Source organism: Python bivittatus, unplaced genomic scaffold (assembly GCF_059951505.1).
Source record: "Python bivittatus isolate LINGU-HERP-01145 unplaced genomic scaffold, Pbiv_v1 ctg000020_np1212, whole genome shotgun sequence".
Classification (NCBI taxonomy): domain Eukaryota; kingdom Metazoa; phylum Chordata; class Lepidosauria; order Squamata; family Pythonidae; genus Python; species Python bivittatus.
The window spans coordinates 71,506,554-71,522,745 of NW_028277030.1; the positions used below are offsets into that span (position 1 = coordinate 71,506,554).

General features: G+C 37.3%; 1 protein-coding gene across 4 annotated transcripts in view; it reads right to left on the minus strand.

Annotated features, from left to right (window-relative positions):
• Positions 1-16,192, minus strand: part of MAP3K5 (mitogen-activated protein kinase kinase kinase 5) — a 105,839-nt gene that overhangs the window by 69,202 nt on the left and 20,445 nt on the right. For all 4 annotated transcript variants that reach the window (XM_088141208.1, XM_025168207.2, XM_007420902.4 and 1 more), the window contains exons 2-3: positions 6,799-6,938; positions 3,495-3,518 (exon numbers count right to left, since the gene is read on the minus strand). In XM_088141208.1, the coding sequence (XP_087997334.1) occupies positions 3,495-3,518; positions 6,799-6,938 (164 nt within the window). The remainder of the gene's footprint in view (positions 1-3,494; positions 3,519-6,798; positions 6,939-16,192) is intronic.

Here is a 16,192-nt window from a genome sequence, read left to right on the forward strand (position 1 = left end):
AAGAAGCTGATGCCATCTTCTTGATCAACAATTCATGTATATATTAATTCTTCACCACCTTCTCAGCTTATTAATGCCACAAACTATGAGCTATTTCTCCTGTGAGCCACCAGCATGTACTAGAGTTGGGCAGACAGATTTTCCTAAATAAGTCGAGCACATGCAACAGAAAATTATAGTTGGACCAGAAGCCTAGCATGTGGGCCCACCACATTTCATATTTATTTATTTCAATTTTGAGGCTACCCAAATCCTTAACAATTCTGGGCAGCTAACAACATACAGTATATAGAAAAAAATCACAGCACAGAACATGAGCAATAGTTCACTCAGGCTTCTGTTTCTGGAATTAAGAAGCACTAAAGTTTGTACTGTATTTTGCAATTTATCACTTTTAGCTGCTTTAGACAGCATGCATGGAAATATAATTAAGAGTAAATTAATTAACTACATGTTTTAGAGCTGCATTAACATAACTTGTATACAAATTTTCAAATGCAGAAATGAAATGAATGAGAAATTGGCTGCCTTCCTAAAACTTGAGCCATTTCACACCAGAAGGGTCTACAAGAAATGCCAGGAATAGAAATTCACTAGACTGGCATAAAGGTTTTACGTCTGGCATATTAAACAGAATACTCAGTTAACTGCTGCTGCTTCTGGCCAGGCTGAGCAAATTCAAGATTTTCACTTATATTACTAGAAGACAAAAACTTCAGTATCCTGAGACAGTCCTCCATAATGACGCTTCCCAAAGTTGCGCTTATCTCATGCTTAAAATATAATCACTTTCAAGCAGGCTTCCTGATTCAGCTTTCTGATGTAGCTTTCAAATACAGAAAAGAGACAAAAATATCCTACCCAGCTCTGCTAAACAATTTCCTTTGCAAATTGCCAAAAGGTATGCATGGGAATATAACATTTAGATAACTGTAATGCCAGCCAAATGAGAAAACTCATAAGATAAAGCATCCTTCCTGCTAATACTACCAAATAGGTTGAAGCTCATAGAAAGGAAGACATATTCAATGGTCAGTCCTCATAAGACAAAGGCCAAGAAGACATTCTTCAATCCTATTTTTTTAAACTCTCCATGCAATTAGCACTTCTCCAGAGCCTATGAACTTAGGCCCTAAAAAGACTTGAGTTGAGCTACCTGGCAAGAGGTTACTGGCCTCTTCAGAATCCTATTTACTATCAGGTTTGTACCTACTGTGGAAGACAGGACAAACAAGTGCCTTTCTGCTCTTGCCTGAGAAAAACAGTGTGATTTTCTTATTTAAGCAAATGTAAGGTAAGGTAAATGTGTTTCTCCTGATCACACTGTTATGCTACGGTTATGAAAAGTCAGGGCTGCGTGACATTTAATCACAGTTTGATCTCATAACTAAGTTTTGTAATGAGAGAATTGGGAAACTTGATTACTTTGGGGTTCCATCTCATGTTCTCAAAGGTGTTATTTGTTCTTGCTTATCTACCTCTCTTTGCTGCCCCAGGAACTTCTGAATTCTCTGCAGGATCAGCTTGGCTTTTGTGCTACCTTCGAGTCATGGTTTTATGCAGGTTCTTATCCTTTCTGCTCAAAGCACAGGTGTACATCCTTCCTGGCACTACGGTTCATAAAACACTGAGTGGTATAGACAAAGTGTTGTTAAGAGGAGCTTAGCAACAAAAGCTGTTTGAGCTAAATCATTTCTTGATTAGTTTATGTATTGCTCCTATCCAGAGGGACTGTGACTGGCTTACGTTCTCTTCCTTCAGTAAGAAAATTTAAATAGGAAAACAACATCATAAAAGAACCACCATCTAAATAACAAGTCAAACTACAAAGAAAACTATGGCCACTGAAGAACAATAAACACCCAAACACAACCCACCATGGGGATTTGTAACTGATTTCAGTTCCCACTCTCTCAAAAAACTAAGTTTTTACAACTATCTTAAAACTCAACAGGGTAACATTGCCCTTCTTCAATAAACACTACAGTAGCTGAGATGCAGGCACAGAGAGTACATAATAATTCTAGTGGTCTAGAAAATCAATTTCAGTTTTGTTAGTTCTCCCCAAGAGAAGAAATGGTAACTTTCTTCAGTATCTTTATTGCCATATGATTTTAAACTGATCCAATTTATCACACATTAGCCCAAATTCACTCTATACTTTGTAGTGTGTGTCATTTGTATCACTTTTCTTTCTACTAAAAAAAATGGAAGTCACGCTAAATATTGAAATCTTGTGATGTTTCTCATGTCTCCTGACTGACTTTCTCTCAGAAGAACATAATTAGTCCTCTGAGGCAGGAGAATAAAAGCAGCAAATTACTAAGATAGTAAAGGAAGGCCTTATTCCTTTAAAGGGAAATCCTTCAAGTTCCAGAGACCTGCATAATAATAATGGGGGTGCCTCTGAAGACCACCCAGAAATTGCATTTGGTACAAAATAGTAGTGGTCCAGGTACTGGCAGGTCTGATCTGCTAAGACCATATTATACCTATGCTCCAGGCCCTACCACTGTTACAGAGAGACTTCTGGGTGCTTTTTCACCTATAAAGCTATATATAGCTTGGTGTCTAGGTGCAGGCCCACCTTCTCATAACTACATCAGCCTTCCACCAGCAGTTTTTGGTCATGCCTCATCTTCTACTAGTTTAGCATAATAAAATTAAATACATTTTAAAATACATTTTATTTTTTTTAAAAAAGGATGGCTCCCTCGAGTCACTCAATTATTTTTGATCGGTAGAAGATTCAAGACAGGAGGAACCTTATTGTTGATACAGAAGAATCAAAAATCTGATAAAATAGACAGGAACAGTTCTTTACAAAATGCACACATGGAATGTGTTTCCTTCAGATGTAGCAAAGGCCACTAGTTTAGATGGTATAGTCTCTTCCACCCATATTATGGAGAGCCTGCTACTCCTTTTCATGAGAACTGCTATCCCAACCTGGTTACAGGCTTCTGGAAGCTTTTACATGGCCACTTACAACCTTCTGGTCTGAATAATGCAGTTTTTCTTTTGTATACAAAAGCCTGCATGAGTTATGAATGCTGGGAAGGGTAGGAGATATACACAGTCTATCAGCCACTGACACTTGTAGAGACAGGAAATGTATCTAGCTGAACACAGCTTGCAAATGCAGGAACAGAAAAGCAAAACTAGGTTAAAAAAAGCCCAGTGGGAAGTTGTAAGAATAAAATGAGTAAAGGGAATATGAAGAGAATGATATAAGAAAGTTTGTTCATTTGAAGAAAATAGCAAATCTTAAAAGTAGGCAAAGATAAAGTGAACTGGTTAATACAATACCAAGCATCAAGTTTATTAAGGTTTCAAAAGTTTTGCTGGGAATTGAACTGAATAGCTGCTGATAGAAGAATCAGCAGTTACATTTACATCTTCAGACAAATCTTCAATTAATAAGGAACTTTGCACATATCAGAAATGCATACAGGAGCTGAAATTTCACTTTTGTTTTTTAAAAACACACTTACATTATTCTTCTGGCAAATAATTTCCTGTAAAGAAAAAAAAAACAGGTATGAGAGAATCACCTATGAGCAATGTACACATCTATTTATACTTAACAAAAAATACACTTATTTATGTTTGCTATGGGTATTTTAGATTTTCTTCACAGAAATCAATTGCCTGGGATAAAAAGAAAGCTGGCATGATGTTAGTTGCTGAATGCAATGGCTGTAAGTACGTCGATTGAATCTTCTCCCGTTCTTACATCAAAAAGTTTTGGCCCCAGAAATTAAACAGGTGAAGCTTTTCCTGGAATGAATATAGGCGAATAAGAAAAACTTCATGTGTCAAATTCAAATGTGTCAGTTAAAAATGAAGGGCAAGAAAAAGTAATAACTAGATACATAGTGAAAAAAAAAATACCAAATAGTAATTACATCGCAACTATTTACAGAGCAAAGTTATTTATTAATTAATCTGCTTTCATGTCTATTCTGAATATTTATGCTGATGCAACTTAGGGGAAAGCTGAACTAATAGCCTGCCAGCATTGGCACACCAACATTTTAATGTGCTCCAGACCTGTTTCTTTTGCACATGCCAAGCATTTATGACATAGGGCAAAGGCAGTCCTAATTAAAATGGGAAAAGGGGCCTAAATCCTTATCCTACAGCACTGAATGTTCTCATCCTAGGTAACTGTTCAGTACAATAATGTTGTTTTGTGCCTTTGCTAAAAATAGTGCTATTTGTTACTGGAAACCTCGTATTCATCAGCTGTTATTTTATAACAGTGTCACAAGGAGAATGGGTCAGATACTGACAGCACTGTGATTACTTAATCTCATACATATCACAATGTTTCTGAATGTGAAAGATTCCTTCTTGGAACGATGAATATGAAGCATATGAGTAAATCCTAAGCTACACCCACCAGCTAAAATACCTTTGAAGAGTTTGAGGAGTAAAGGTAAATAAAAGCACATGTTTGTACAAGAGGAAAAAAAAAGATGGTTAATATCACTGTCCCATCTGGCTTAAGTCCTACATGTACACAGAAGATCTTGGCTATAGATCACAACAACTTGATAGATTTATATTTGCTGCTACTGCTGAACAGCAAGGATAATTTTGTCATGGAGAGATTTAATTTCAGGTGGAGCAATAAAATGCAACTGCCTGTCCAAAGGTTTTTTTAATGAAAAAGGCACACATCCTACCGAGGGAACTTTGTGTATAATATGCAGATTCTGATGAGATGGTGACTTTCTTACAGGTACGTCCAGCCTGAAAGATACCTGTATTGCATTTGGAGACTGAAAGGAACAAACATACCTTTGAAAGAGTGACACCTGAAACTGGCCTTTGCAAATAAAACACATCCACAACCCAAAGCTGAGATGTTATCCCATTAGAAATATGGGATCTCCAATTCCATTTTTTTTCCTGGCCTTGAAGGAGCAGAAGTGGTATGTTTTTTGACTGCCTTCTATAGTCAGAATTTCTGAAGGCCAAGACACAAAGAACTGTTCTGCCATATGCTGTCTCTCATGTAGGTCAATCCAACTGTTGCAACCATTAGTAGAGGTCCTCCTGCTTTTCTCACATCTTTTGCATATATTCAGCTGGTATTAAGCCTCAAGAAAGTATTTTCTGTTGCAGTTCTTATTCTGTGAAACAACCTCCCTCTCGAGATAAAGCATGCGTCAACCTTATTGCAACTGACACACAAGCTGAAAACATGTTCATTTATCTTCACATTTGATGTCTCATGATGGCATACTTCCACAACTCAAGGCCGTGGGTTTACACGTTCTGGGCTGTTTCAGTCTTCTTATCTGATCAATTTGATTGCAGTTTAAATGCGCATGATGTGTATTTAGAAATACATGGCAAGATAGGCAATATATAAACATTTTAAATACATAGATAAGTAACAGAATAACATTAGAATAAAATACTTAACATGAGAAGAATAAACTTTATCCTTCATTTTTGGACTTTGTTCTAACTTGTTCCAACCTGCCAAGAATCTGGGATTGGAATGGAATAGGACTATAGGAATTAAATAAGAGTAATATAATAAAATCAACCCATGAATTGTATTGTGCAATTCTGGATCTGCCTGAGCTCCAGAGATAAAAATACGCACATACTAGCAGGAGTTGTGAGGTGCAAGACAATATTATAAGTTAGTTGTTAGGCACATTCTCAGAAGGTACAAAGAACATAATACTAGAAAAAGCTCTGTAACTATCAAAGCAGTCTGATGATGAACTGAACTACCTGAGAAAGAATTATGACTTTCTCAGAATTTCCCAAACCAGCATATGCTAAATAGGCATCTATCATGGATACTGTAAATGTAAACTATCCTGGTATAAGAGTGATACACTACATTCCTTCCAGCAATGCAAGCAGGCATACCCCAAAATTTTTTTCATTGATTTGTTCTTCATTATTCTTCTCTTATTCCTCAACTGTTTTGATACAGACCTTTGTACAATTTTAGATTCCAAGGAGCAACAAGGAATCTGTAGCTATCTTTGCACAACACACTTAACAGGGACAGCCACAAAACTCATGGTCAGCATAGGCACAACGTGTGAAGCTTGATTAGTTTAAACTTCTATTTTTTATTTACCATATACAAGCTCCATGTATTTGACCCAGGAAATGGGTTAATTCTATAATCCAGATAAGTGTGCTGTGGAACATATTTAAAATTTACCTCTTGCACTTTTCATATTAAAATGATTTAGCAATAAGCCATTTAGAAGGCTAACCATAGGCAGCTTCTCAAAAAACAAAAATTAGTATAAAGACACAAGGATTTTTTAAAGAAAAAAATGTCTATTGGAAATATATTTTCTCCCTTCACTTGGTAAAGTCCTTATTTTTATAATCCACATCTGGTTGAAGGCTGAAGGAGGATTTTCTTCAAATTCATAGAAGATGTTGTGGGTTCCAAGAATTTCAGGCTTAGGAGTGTGGGGAGCTTCAGTTTCTAGAATAGTTTTACTTCTAGCATCACCTCCTACATCAGGGTTCCTCAACCTTGGCAACGTGAAGATGTGTGGACTTCAACTCCCAGAAGTCCACATATCTTCAAGTCACCAAGGTTGAGGAACCCTGTCCTACAACAGTCTTGTCCAACATTGACCCTTCAGATAGGCTGTGTCTGGGAAATCATGACAGCAACTAACACTGATAATTGTGTAGGTTCTGAAAATTCCACAGAGCACAATGATACGTTTTTTTGTATCTTTCTCTGATTTCTCTCATTTCTACCTAGACTCTCCCTTAATTTAGAAAGACATTGGTTACCTTCAGTGACTGCAGAGAGTCTGTGTTTGTATCACAGTAGAGAATAATGTTGTTGGCCATACTAAAGCTCTCTCGGACTCCCAGATGATAGAAAAGGGAGGGCTGACGGAAAGCGTCGCTCATCTCCACCACCGCAATATCTGCAAGGAAGATCAAACTATATATTAATCAAGTCTGGCACTCAAAAGAGATCTACTATTAACTTCTCTCAGTAGTGATCCTAGTCAGCTGATACCCTGAAAAGAAGAAATCTTTCCAAAAGATTATTTCAAAAACAACTACTGCTAACTAGCATAAAATTTGGATAAGAACTTTTTTTTTTAAGTTCTTGCAACATTTTTTTACTACAGGAAGATAACCTTTAGCCTGCTTCTTCAATCTATTTTTCTCCAACAAGACTGTGTTCAAGGGGATCCACAGAGGATGAGGAATTCCCCTGTTTAAAACAGGCAGGCAACAACTGAAATATCAAGTGAGCAGTCCTCAAAAAATGGTTCCTCTTTGAAGCACACTGGCAGAGAAGGACCACCGGAATGTAACATTTCATGCTTGCGAATTTCAGTCTTCGGAGTGGTCTCTCACTGCAATTGGAAATATGTAGCATTTGTAGCTTTCCTTTGATGGCCCCATAAGATTCCTGGCTCTTCACCTCATTTGGCTCTGAAGTTGCATAGCTAAATAATCTTCATATAATGCTTCCACATGGATATAAAACCAAGTATTTTCAAATCCTTTCCATTGCAATGTGTCTACCATACAACTTTATTTACTATGGACAATTCTGGGTCATATTCTAACATACACAGACAGTTGGCTAAGGAACTGTCTGCACCTTTGAACACATGTAAGATTCCCTGCAAGTAAAGATTTAGGACAAGATCAATAGTACGAAGAAATTGGTTTTTTTTCTGAGAATCTTGTTGCTACTAAGGAACTTCTTGAAAGGAGCACAAATTAATATCTACTTATTAATTCTTCTTTAACATATAATTATAATGGGCTTCATGTGAGTTCTCATCTTAATAATCTGGAATACTCCAGTGCCATCAAAGGAGCGTTTTTATCAGGATTACGGACATCTAGTTAACTCAAAACTTGTTTCATAGAATTCATTAGCCTACCTCCTCTCTTGTTATCTTTTTTGATGATCTGGTGACTAAAGCCATCTTAATGGTGGCAACTGGAAGGAGCATTTAGATAAATGTCAGATGTTAAGGTCATATTAAGATCACTAATATCACTAGTAAGGATTGTATCAGACATATTTACAATGCACTTACAGAACAAGTGTAAGAATTTTGGAAAAAAAATAGAAAATCCTCTGAAATGGAAAATTCTATTCTATTCTATTCTATTCTATTCTATTCTATTCTATTCTATTCTATTCTATTCTATTCTATTCTATTCTATTCTATTCTATTCTATTCTATTCTATTCCATTCTATTCCATTCCATTCCATTCCATTCCATTCCATTCCATTCCATTCCATTCCATTCCATTCCATTCCACATCTTTAGAAAAAATAAATCAGATATTGTTTTACAAAGGATTATGTTCACTATTTTCACTGCCAAAATCTGTTCTGACATAGTCTAGCACCGGGAGTAGAATCAGATTGCAGAACAACAATAACAAAAATCACCTCCCCACTTTTCTACTGGCCAGAGGATCATAAGAGACTAAATTCACCATGATTATACTAAGTGATAATCATGGTTGATAAACTGCCAATGCCAAATTCTCAGACGTCAAAACCAAGCAACCACATTATGCCACAGGATAATGTATGAAATTGTTCGCCGTGTTCTTTGGGGTATAAGGATATCAGCAAACTACATGGTACTCATAGGAGGAGGAAAGGGAGATAAAAAGTTTATGTTAGTCATCCATTCTCTCCACCACTGATCCTAACCAAATGTTTGCAAATAGGAAGTAGGAAAGCAGTTTCAGCCTAGTGTTTTTCTGCTGTAAAGAAAACTCTCTTTCTAGAGCCAATTTAGCAGAACTGAGGCTCTGGCCATGATTTTCCAGTGGAAGAAAACAGTGGATAGGACTTCTTGCTAGATACATATTTCTAAGGAAATAATCTACTGTACCTGTAATTTCACCCAATTCTGTTAAAAATGGGTTTCCTGTGATAATCAATGGAAGATAACAATCCACCAAATTGGGTTATAGACCATGTCTCATGATGAATACACATTTCTGTAAGCCAGAATTCCTTAAATGTTTCAAAACCATGGTACACCAAAGAATAATAATGGACTTCTTTGACTATTTCTTTAAAAAAAAATGAAATTAATACTGAAATATTTTTCTTAGATTTAACACAACAATTATAAATCTTAATACAATTATGAACTTGGATATAACAGCATATTTCAACAACGTCTGTGTAAAATTTGTTCAGAGAAGTCAGGTCAGCATAACATTCAGCCTATTTCAATACTTGCTGCTGATTGTACTGAATGCTGAAAACCCATTTTACTCCAAGGTATAATGAAACAAAAGGAAGCAGCACATTCTATATCTTTGAAGACATTTGCAGAATACATTCAAATTATTCAGGGAACACTGAAGTTCAGCATCAGTACGGTTTAAGAAACATTATAAATTAGGCATTGATGCCCACAGGGCAGAGATAGAATGTATTATCAGGGAGTGTTCATGATCTTGAAGTGCAAACAATAAAAAGAGTTATTTCTAAGGCATAGACAAATCTGTCCTAAATGAATTTATTAACAAATTTCATTTACAACCCACTCCTTTAAAGCAAGGCACTTCTAAATTCATTGTTTTCAAGGATGTATCTTAATATGACAAAACAATTTATGATAAAATCATACAGTGAGAATTATGCATTTTCATTAGGACAAAGAACCTATATCCCTAGTTATAATCAATATTAATCAAAATGAAGCTGAGACACTAAAGTTCAGGTGCTCTCATTGATCTTTATAATGTAAACCATCCAAAAATCAAATAACAAGTTTTTAACAACACTCCTTATGGTTTCCATCCAATAAAAAACCACAAAAGTGACTCTAGAGATGATCTAGCTGTACTACTGTTTAAGCTGCAAAAACATGCTTGTTTTTGCATTTTTATAATAATGCAATCAAGTAAGTTTGTACTTTTGTTGAATTTGGATTCTATACAGCCCAAGCTGATGTATTAGACATTGGTCTCATGATGGATGATGATACAGACCAGCTGCTCCAACCTACTACTTTCCATATTTATTATATTTCACGTATTTATTAGCATTACATTCCATCTTTTCTCCAGGATCTCAAGTGGTGGACACAGGGAGAAAGAGTGATTGACTCGAAGTCACTAAGTAAGCTTCTGTAGATGAGGATGGACTAGAACCTGGATCCCTTCCAGTCCTAGTCCAAAAAACCTGAACCCCTATACCACTCTAATCTCAGATCCATCACAACAACCCTCAGACAATGATGAAAGTTGTAGCCCCAACATTTCAGAAAGGCAAGCAGCAATTTGGGGAAGACTAATGCTGATTATTTCCTACACATGCAGGAGTAAGCCCCATATATTCATTTCCGAGTTATTATGCACAGGACTGCACTGCCAGTTGCCCAGTTTTGTTATAGGAAGCACATCAAAGTGATTAGAAGACAAGAAAACAAAGAAACAGCTGCCCTATCCATGAAGTTTCAATTTTATTTCTTTTGCACATGCCTGTATTGTATACATATGTGTACTATATAAGCAGTCAGCCATTTCAATGATCTCTGGGTTGGGTGGAATTAAGCAGAAACACTGGGCTCAGAAAGATATAAAAGATTAAAATCCGTATTTTATCTGCTGGGCACTCTTTAATTCACAAGATTAAAAGTGAACAATTATTAACAAAATTAAATAGTAGACCTTCACATGTCTTATCGGCTATTGTGTCTAAGCCACAGGATATTTCTCAATGTACATTCCATTCCTGGAAACTTGTCTTTGCAAGCCAATCAGATTAAAAAAAAAAAGAAGTGAAAACTGTGTTTGCAGAGCTGAACTACTCTGTGAGTGGGCAGCTATGAGTTCCAGCCTCACCCATTAATTGGCTTTGGGACCCCAGCAATGTTGCCCCTATTAAGGAATACTATTTTGGCATTCATATACCTACTACGACAACACAAGTTTAAAAATCATTATATTGTGGATCAGTTATTTAGCATGTGAATGAAATCTTTATCATTTTGGATAAACCCTGCATTACTAATTAAACATCCGAAGCAGATTTACAATTGTGTCTCTTCCCAAAGTTAAGGGAGAGAGAAAGAGAATATAGATAAATATGACTGTATTGCTTAATTAACATGGAGCCAGTTTGGTGTAGTGGTCGTGAGTTCTAGTTCAGCCTTACACCCAAAGCCAGCTGGGTGACCTTGGGCCGGTCACTCTCTCTCAGCTCCGGGAAGCAGGCAAGGGCAAAACACTTCTGAAAAACTTGCCAAGAAAACTGCAGGGCCTTGACCTAAAATAAAAGAAGCTGAAGCTGATCTTTTTTTCATCTCATTGGTTATTGGGGGGGGGGATCAGCTTTCATTAAATTTCCAGGGGGGAAGTCTGTTATGTCCTGATATGTTACTTAATTAAAATATGGCAGACATGGTTGTGCTGTTTTATATGATTTCCCTCTTTTGGGAGGTACATCATCTATACTTGTACTGTATTGCATTGCTCTGGCTTTTTGTAATGTAAAGCACCCAAAGTCACTGGTAGTTGGGTATCCTCTAAATCTATGGAAATAAATACATAAAATCCCTCAACTGCAGGAGACAACAATTCTGGCTGCTGATTCTGGATTATAAAAAACAAGGATCTGGCATTGTTCCTTGCTTAATCTTCTTAAGGATCTCAAGGAAGAGTGTGCTGGCTTCCAGAGTAACTGATACAAATTCCCTGAGTTTCTACAGAGAAGCCATTCAACATAATTGCATCTGAGCATTTTCTCTGTTGATTTATGTTGGTGTGTATCATCTCTGATGACACAGCATGAACTCTGACAGTTCCACTGGGGTGTTCCCCTGCTTGCAGAACTTTTAGTTTGTCCTTTCCATTGTGGTTTTTAAGAAACGGAAAGATTCTTAGTTATTTCTTTTTAAATATGACTGTTTTCCATACTAAGGTTTATTGTTGAATTCCCATGGTTGATTCATCAACATTTTACTGGGGGTGGGGAGGAGAACACACAATACTGTCATGCATTTGTAACTCCTCTGGGGAGAAAGCTAGATATGAATGAACTGGAAAAATAAATGAATCAATTCTGTGCTTTCCCAGTCCTGACTGTCTTTTTTCAGCCTGGAAAAGGTTCAACTTTTACCAAAGAGGAACAAACTTTCACTAAAATAGATGCTTCTAATGATTGTCTTCTGTTAATAACTCCTGGCTCATCCCAACCTCTTGGATATGCAACCTGTCTCAACCCACTTCAAATGTAACTCTCTTTCCTTTCAGTTTCTCCTCTCCAATTGCAGATCACAAATGCTTTCAGGAGCTTGCTACCGCTGACTGGGTAAAAGTGAAATGCAGGTGGTGGGAGGGCGGGGAAGGGCAGGCAAGCGATATCTGCACCAGAAAATCAAAGCACAGTAGAAATGTACTGAAAAGCACATTCCACTATATGCAGAGGCACAAACAAGGGGATTCCTGATTTTTTATTTTTTATTTTTTGCTGCTTACAAGACACATGTGTTGGCTTCAGTCCAGACCATGTAACTGACAGAGTGCGCATATCCTGTAACAGATGTGATATATGAGCCTAATCTACAGTAGTATGCCTCCTTTTTAAAGTGGCATAATGTTGATGTGGAAAGCAAAGATACATCTACCAGTATAGTCTTTGCCTTTGCAATGTGCACCATTTTTAATTTCCACTGTGTATTTTAATCATTCTTTCAAGGAGCAATAAAGCACTTCTTGGACAAATATTTTAAAAATTAAAATAGCAAATCGATGCTTTAGTCTTATAAATGCATTTTTAATGAAAGGGAAAAGAATGCCTTTCCATGGGTTGATAATGGTAGCCAGAAAGGTTTCCCAGCTAAGAAACATGAACAAATTTGGAAAATCAGGGGTAGGGCCTTCACCTCTAGAAGAAGAAAAAGATTTGCATTCCCTTTGATCCCCATCTCCAATTTTCCTTTTTGCCTTTACTTCAGCTACATATATCACGATAAAATACACAAATGAGACATTTCTAAGCAAGAAAGCAACATTTCAGAAAAACAAGTAGAGCAACTAGGAATTGTAATAAATGAAAAAGTTTAAAACTTTCCACTCAGCTGGCACTAAAACCTCAGAAATCATAATACAACAGGAACGTATGAGGGATCACGCGAGATATATTGCAGAAGGAACTTAAGTATAATTTTTTGTATCTGTGATTTACCTAGCTACCTTAAAATATTTGAGGAAAGATAGGCTAGATGTATTTCTGCACATTTTGGCAAAAAGAACAGGGGCCATTATAGAAGCAAACTATTGCCAAGAATGATTAATTCTCCCAGTTTTAGAAAAAAAGTGGGCTTTGGGGTTTGGGTTGAATGGTATTAAAAAAAACTGCAAGCAGAAGCAACTGTTCCCTGACTACTTCTATACTATTTAAAAACACTCAGCCTTTTGCCAAAGGCAGATTAAAAACACTTCACCTTTTTCAGTGGAACTGTGGGATTTGCATGCCTTTAAGAAATTCCTTCTCTTTTCTTTCAATGGCCTAAGGGATGGGGGTTGTAATCCAATATAACAAGGGGCCACCTGACTGGTTCTTTGTGTCTCTTTAATGTACACCTGGGTTTGACTTCTTTTTGCTTCTCTCTCCTTTTGTGCCCCTTCCCCCTGCTTGTTTTCTGCTTTCTGTATTATCTCTTCCACGCCACTCTCCGGTGCCCTCCTGGCATTTTTGCAAGTCATCCTATTCCACTGTCTTCCAACCAGAGTGGCTACCGGCCTTACTAAATCTGTGTCCTCTTATGTTTTGGACTACGGCTTTTTTCCATCCTTGGCCACAAGTTGTGTTTACGTATTTATTTAGATAATTATATTTTATTTATTTACACAAATGCCTTTCTGTTTGTGTAAATGCCCAAGACATCTTACAAGCATTTTTTAAAGTTACACAGTGTAAAACATAACTGTAAAATCAATTCAATTAAAATAACAACTTAAGATTAGTATCATTCAAATATAATTAAAACAATTAATGATTAAAAGTTTGATGATAGAGAGGTATTCTCATTTTCCTAAATACTGGGAGAGAAGGCCAAAGGCACTTTCTTAGGAACATAGGTGTCATTCCTAACCACTAATTTATTTATAGTATTTGATTTTTTTCCCCACATTTATTTTGCACAAGTGTCAGGCCTAGCCCAAAGAACTCCTGGAGACCATGCAGGTTCAATCTGCAAGGTTTATTAGCCAGCGCCTGTTTACAGAAATCTTCTCAGACTGACCACTGGTTCCCAGGCACAGCTATTCACTATCTTCTGGAATTTTTAGGGATGCACCAGTTTCCTCCGCTTATCTCCAGAGCGTTGCTCTGGAGACGAGAGCGCCGTTTTCACCCCCCTTCCTCCATTCCAGTCCATCACAACAAGGCAATGTACACAATGTTCTCTATTTTTCCCCAACAACAATCCTGTGGGATAGGCTGTACATTGTTACATCATGCCACAAGCCCCACCCTTTCATACTTGCATTGCAGCACCACATGCAAATACATAAGCGGTGGAAAGAGTTGTGTTGCAACATTGCAATGCAAGTTTTGTCACCTGCCTCCCCCTGCAGACGCATTCCATATCTTTAGAACTACACAGGAGAAGACTGTATCCCCTATGCCAGACAGCGAAGTTTCTGGCAGCTGGGCTATTTTCAAAAGGGTCTCTCCTATAGTAGCCAGAGAGTTTAATAAGAGAAGAAGCGGTCACTAGGGTTGGGTGAGGCTGGTTCAGAATATCTGGAAGGATGCAAGTTGAAATAAGCTATCCTATCATTTGAAGGGCTGAACCTTACGGAACCCCATGAGTTTCACATTTCATGTCACTGAGTGAGTTGTCAGCTTCATAACCATCCATTATATTCATGCAGGAAGTAGACTGAAAGCTTCTAGTCCTAACACAACACCTATACCTTGGGAGGATTTCCATACAACACCTGTTCCTTGGGAGGATTCTGCACCTTAAATACTTTTCACAGCAGTCATATAGACTAGTTTTAAGACCATCACAGTTCTTAACAGCAATCCTTAATTGTGATGGAACTATACACAAGATCCAGTAGGAAAAGGTGGACTACTTCAGTCATAATGAATCTTGGCTTTGGGTTAGGATATGCTGAACTATGCCAGCATGCCTAAGAGTTCTAAAAGCCAATATTTTCCTATCCACAATCCTCCAGGACTTATTTAAAATGTCTTTCCTTACTTGGAGGATCCAGAAATTATTGCAATGAGTGACAAGATCTTGGATGTGATGAATTGAATCATGTTTCTTTGAGATACTGATATAATTAGTTATGACCCCAAAGTGGACTGCCATCTTTATACAAGTAAATAGGCTTGATTAGAAGATTGCTACCACCTATTTTTATATGTGAGTTATTAAAGATAAAACAGAACAATTAGATATGGCAAGTTTTTTTTTAAAGGAAAAAAAAGCAGATCCATTTTTTCCAGAACTGAAGTAGTAGCTTAAGGAGCATTTGAAAGGAATCCTGCATATTTGTACAATGGTACCTCGGGATACGAACACCTCTACTAATGAACTTTTTGGGCTATGACCAGCTCCGGGTGCAAAAATTTACCTCAATCTGCGAACTCCGCCTCGGGGTACGGCCATTTTTCCGCCCTGACACGTGGTCCGCGGCCATTTTTCCACCCCTGCCGTGTGGTCCGCGGACGCCAGAACGGATTAATGGTAATTATATTGAACCTTATGGGAAAATTTGCTTCGGGGTGTGACCAAATTCGGAGGGCGGAACGGATTAACCGGATTTACATTGAACCCTATGGGGAAATTTGCGTCGGGTTACGACCAACTCGGGATACGCCCAGAGTCACGGAACGGATTAAGTTCGTATCCCGAGGTACCACTGTAATTGGAGGAGGAAAATATAAAGAGGAAATCAAGAGTAAATACAAAGTTTGGGAGCAATCACATACAAGACAATAGGAAATACTGAGGCACAGAAAGCTGGGAAGGTGAAGGAAACTGGGAAGTAACTAGAACGTTTAGGGTGATCCAAAAAATGAATTATTTAGGATCATAAAACCAAAAAGGGATTGTGGAAAAATGGAAACTGGGAAAATGGAAACATTTAATGCAGTGAAAACAAAAACAAAAACTGGAAGTGTCAACCCAGTTTACCATTGTAATTAAA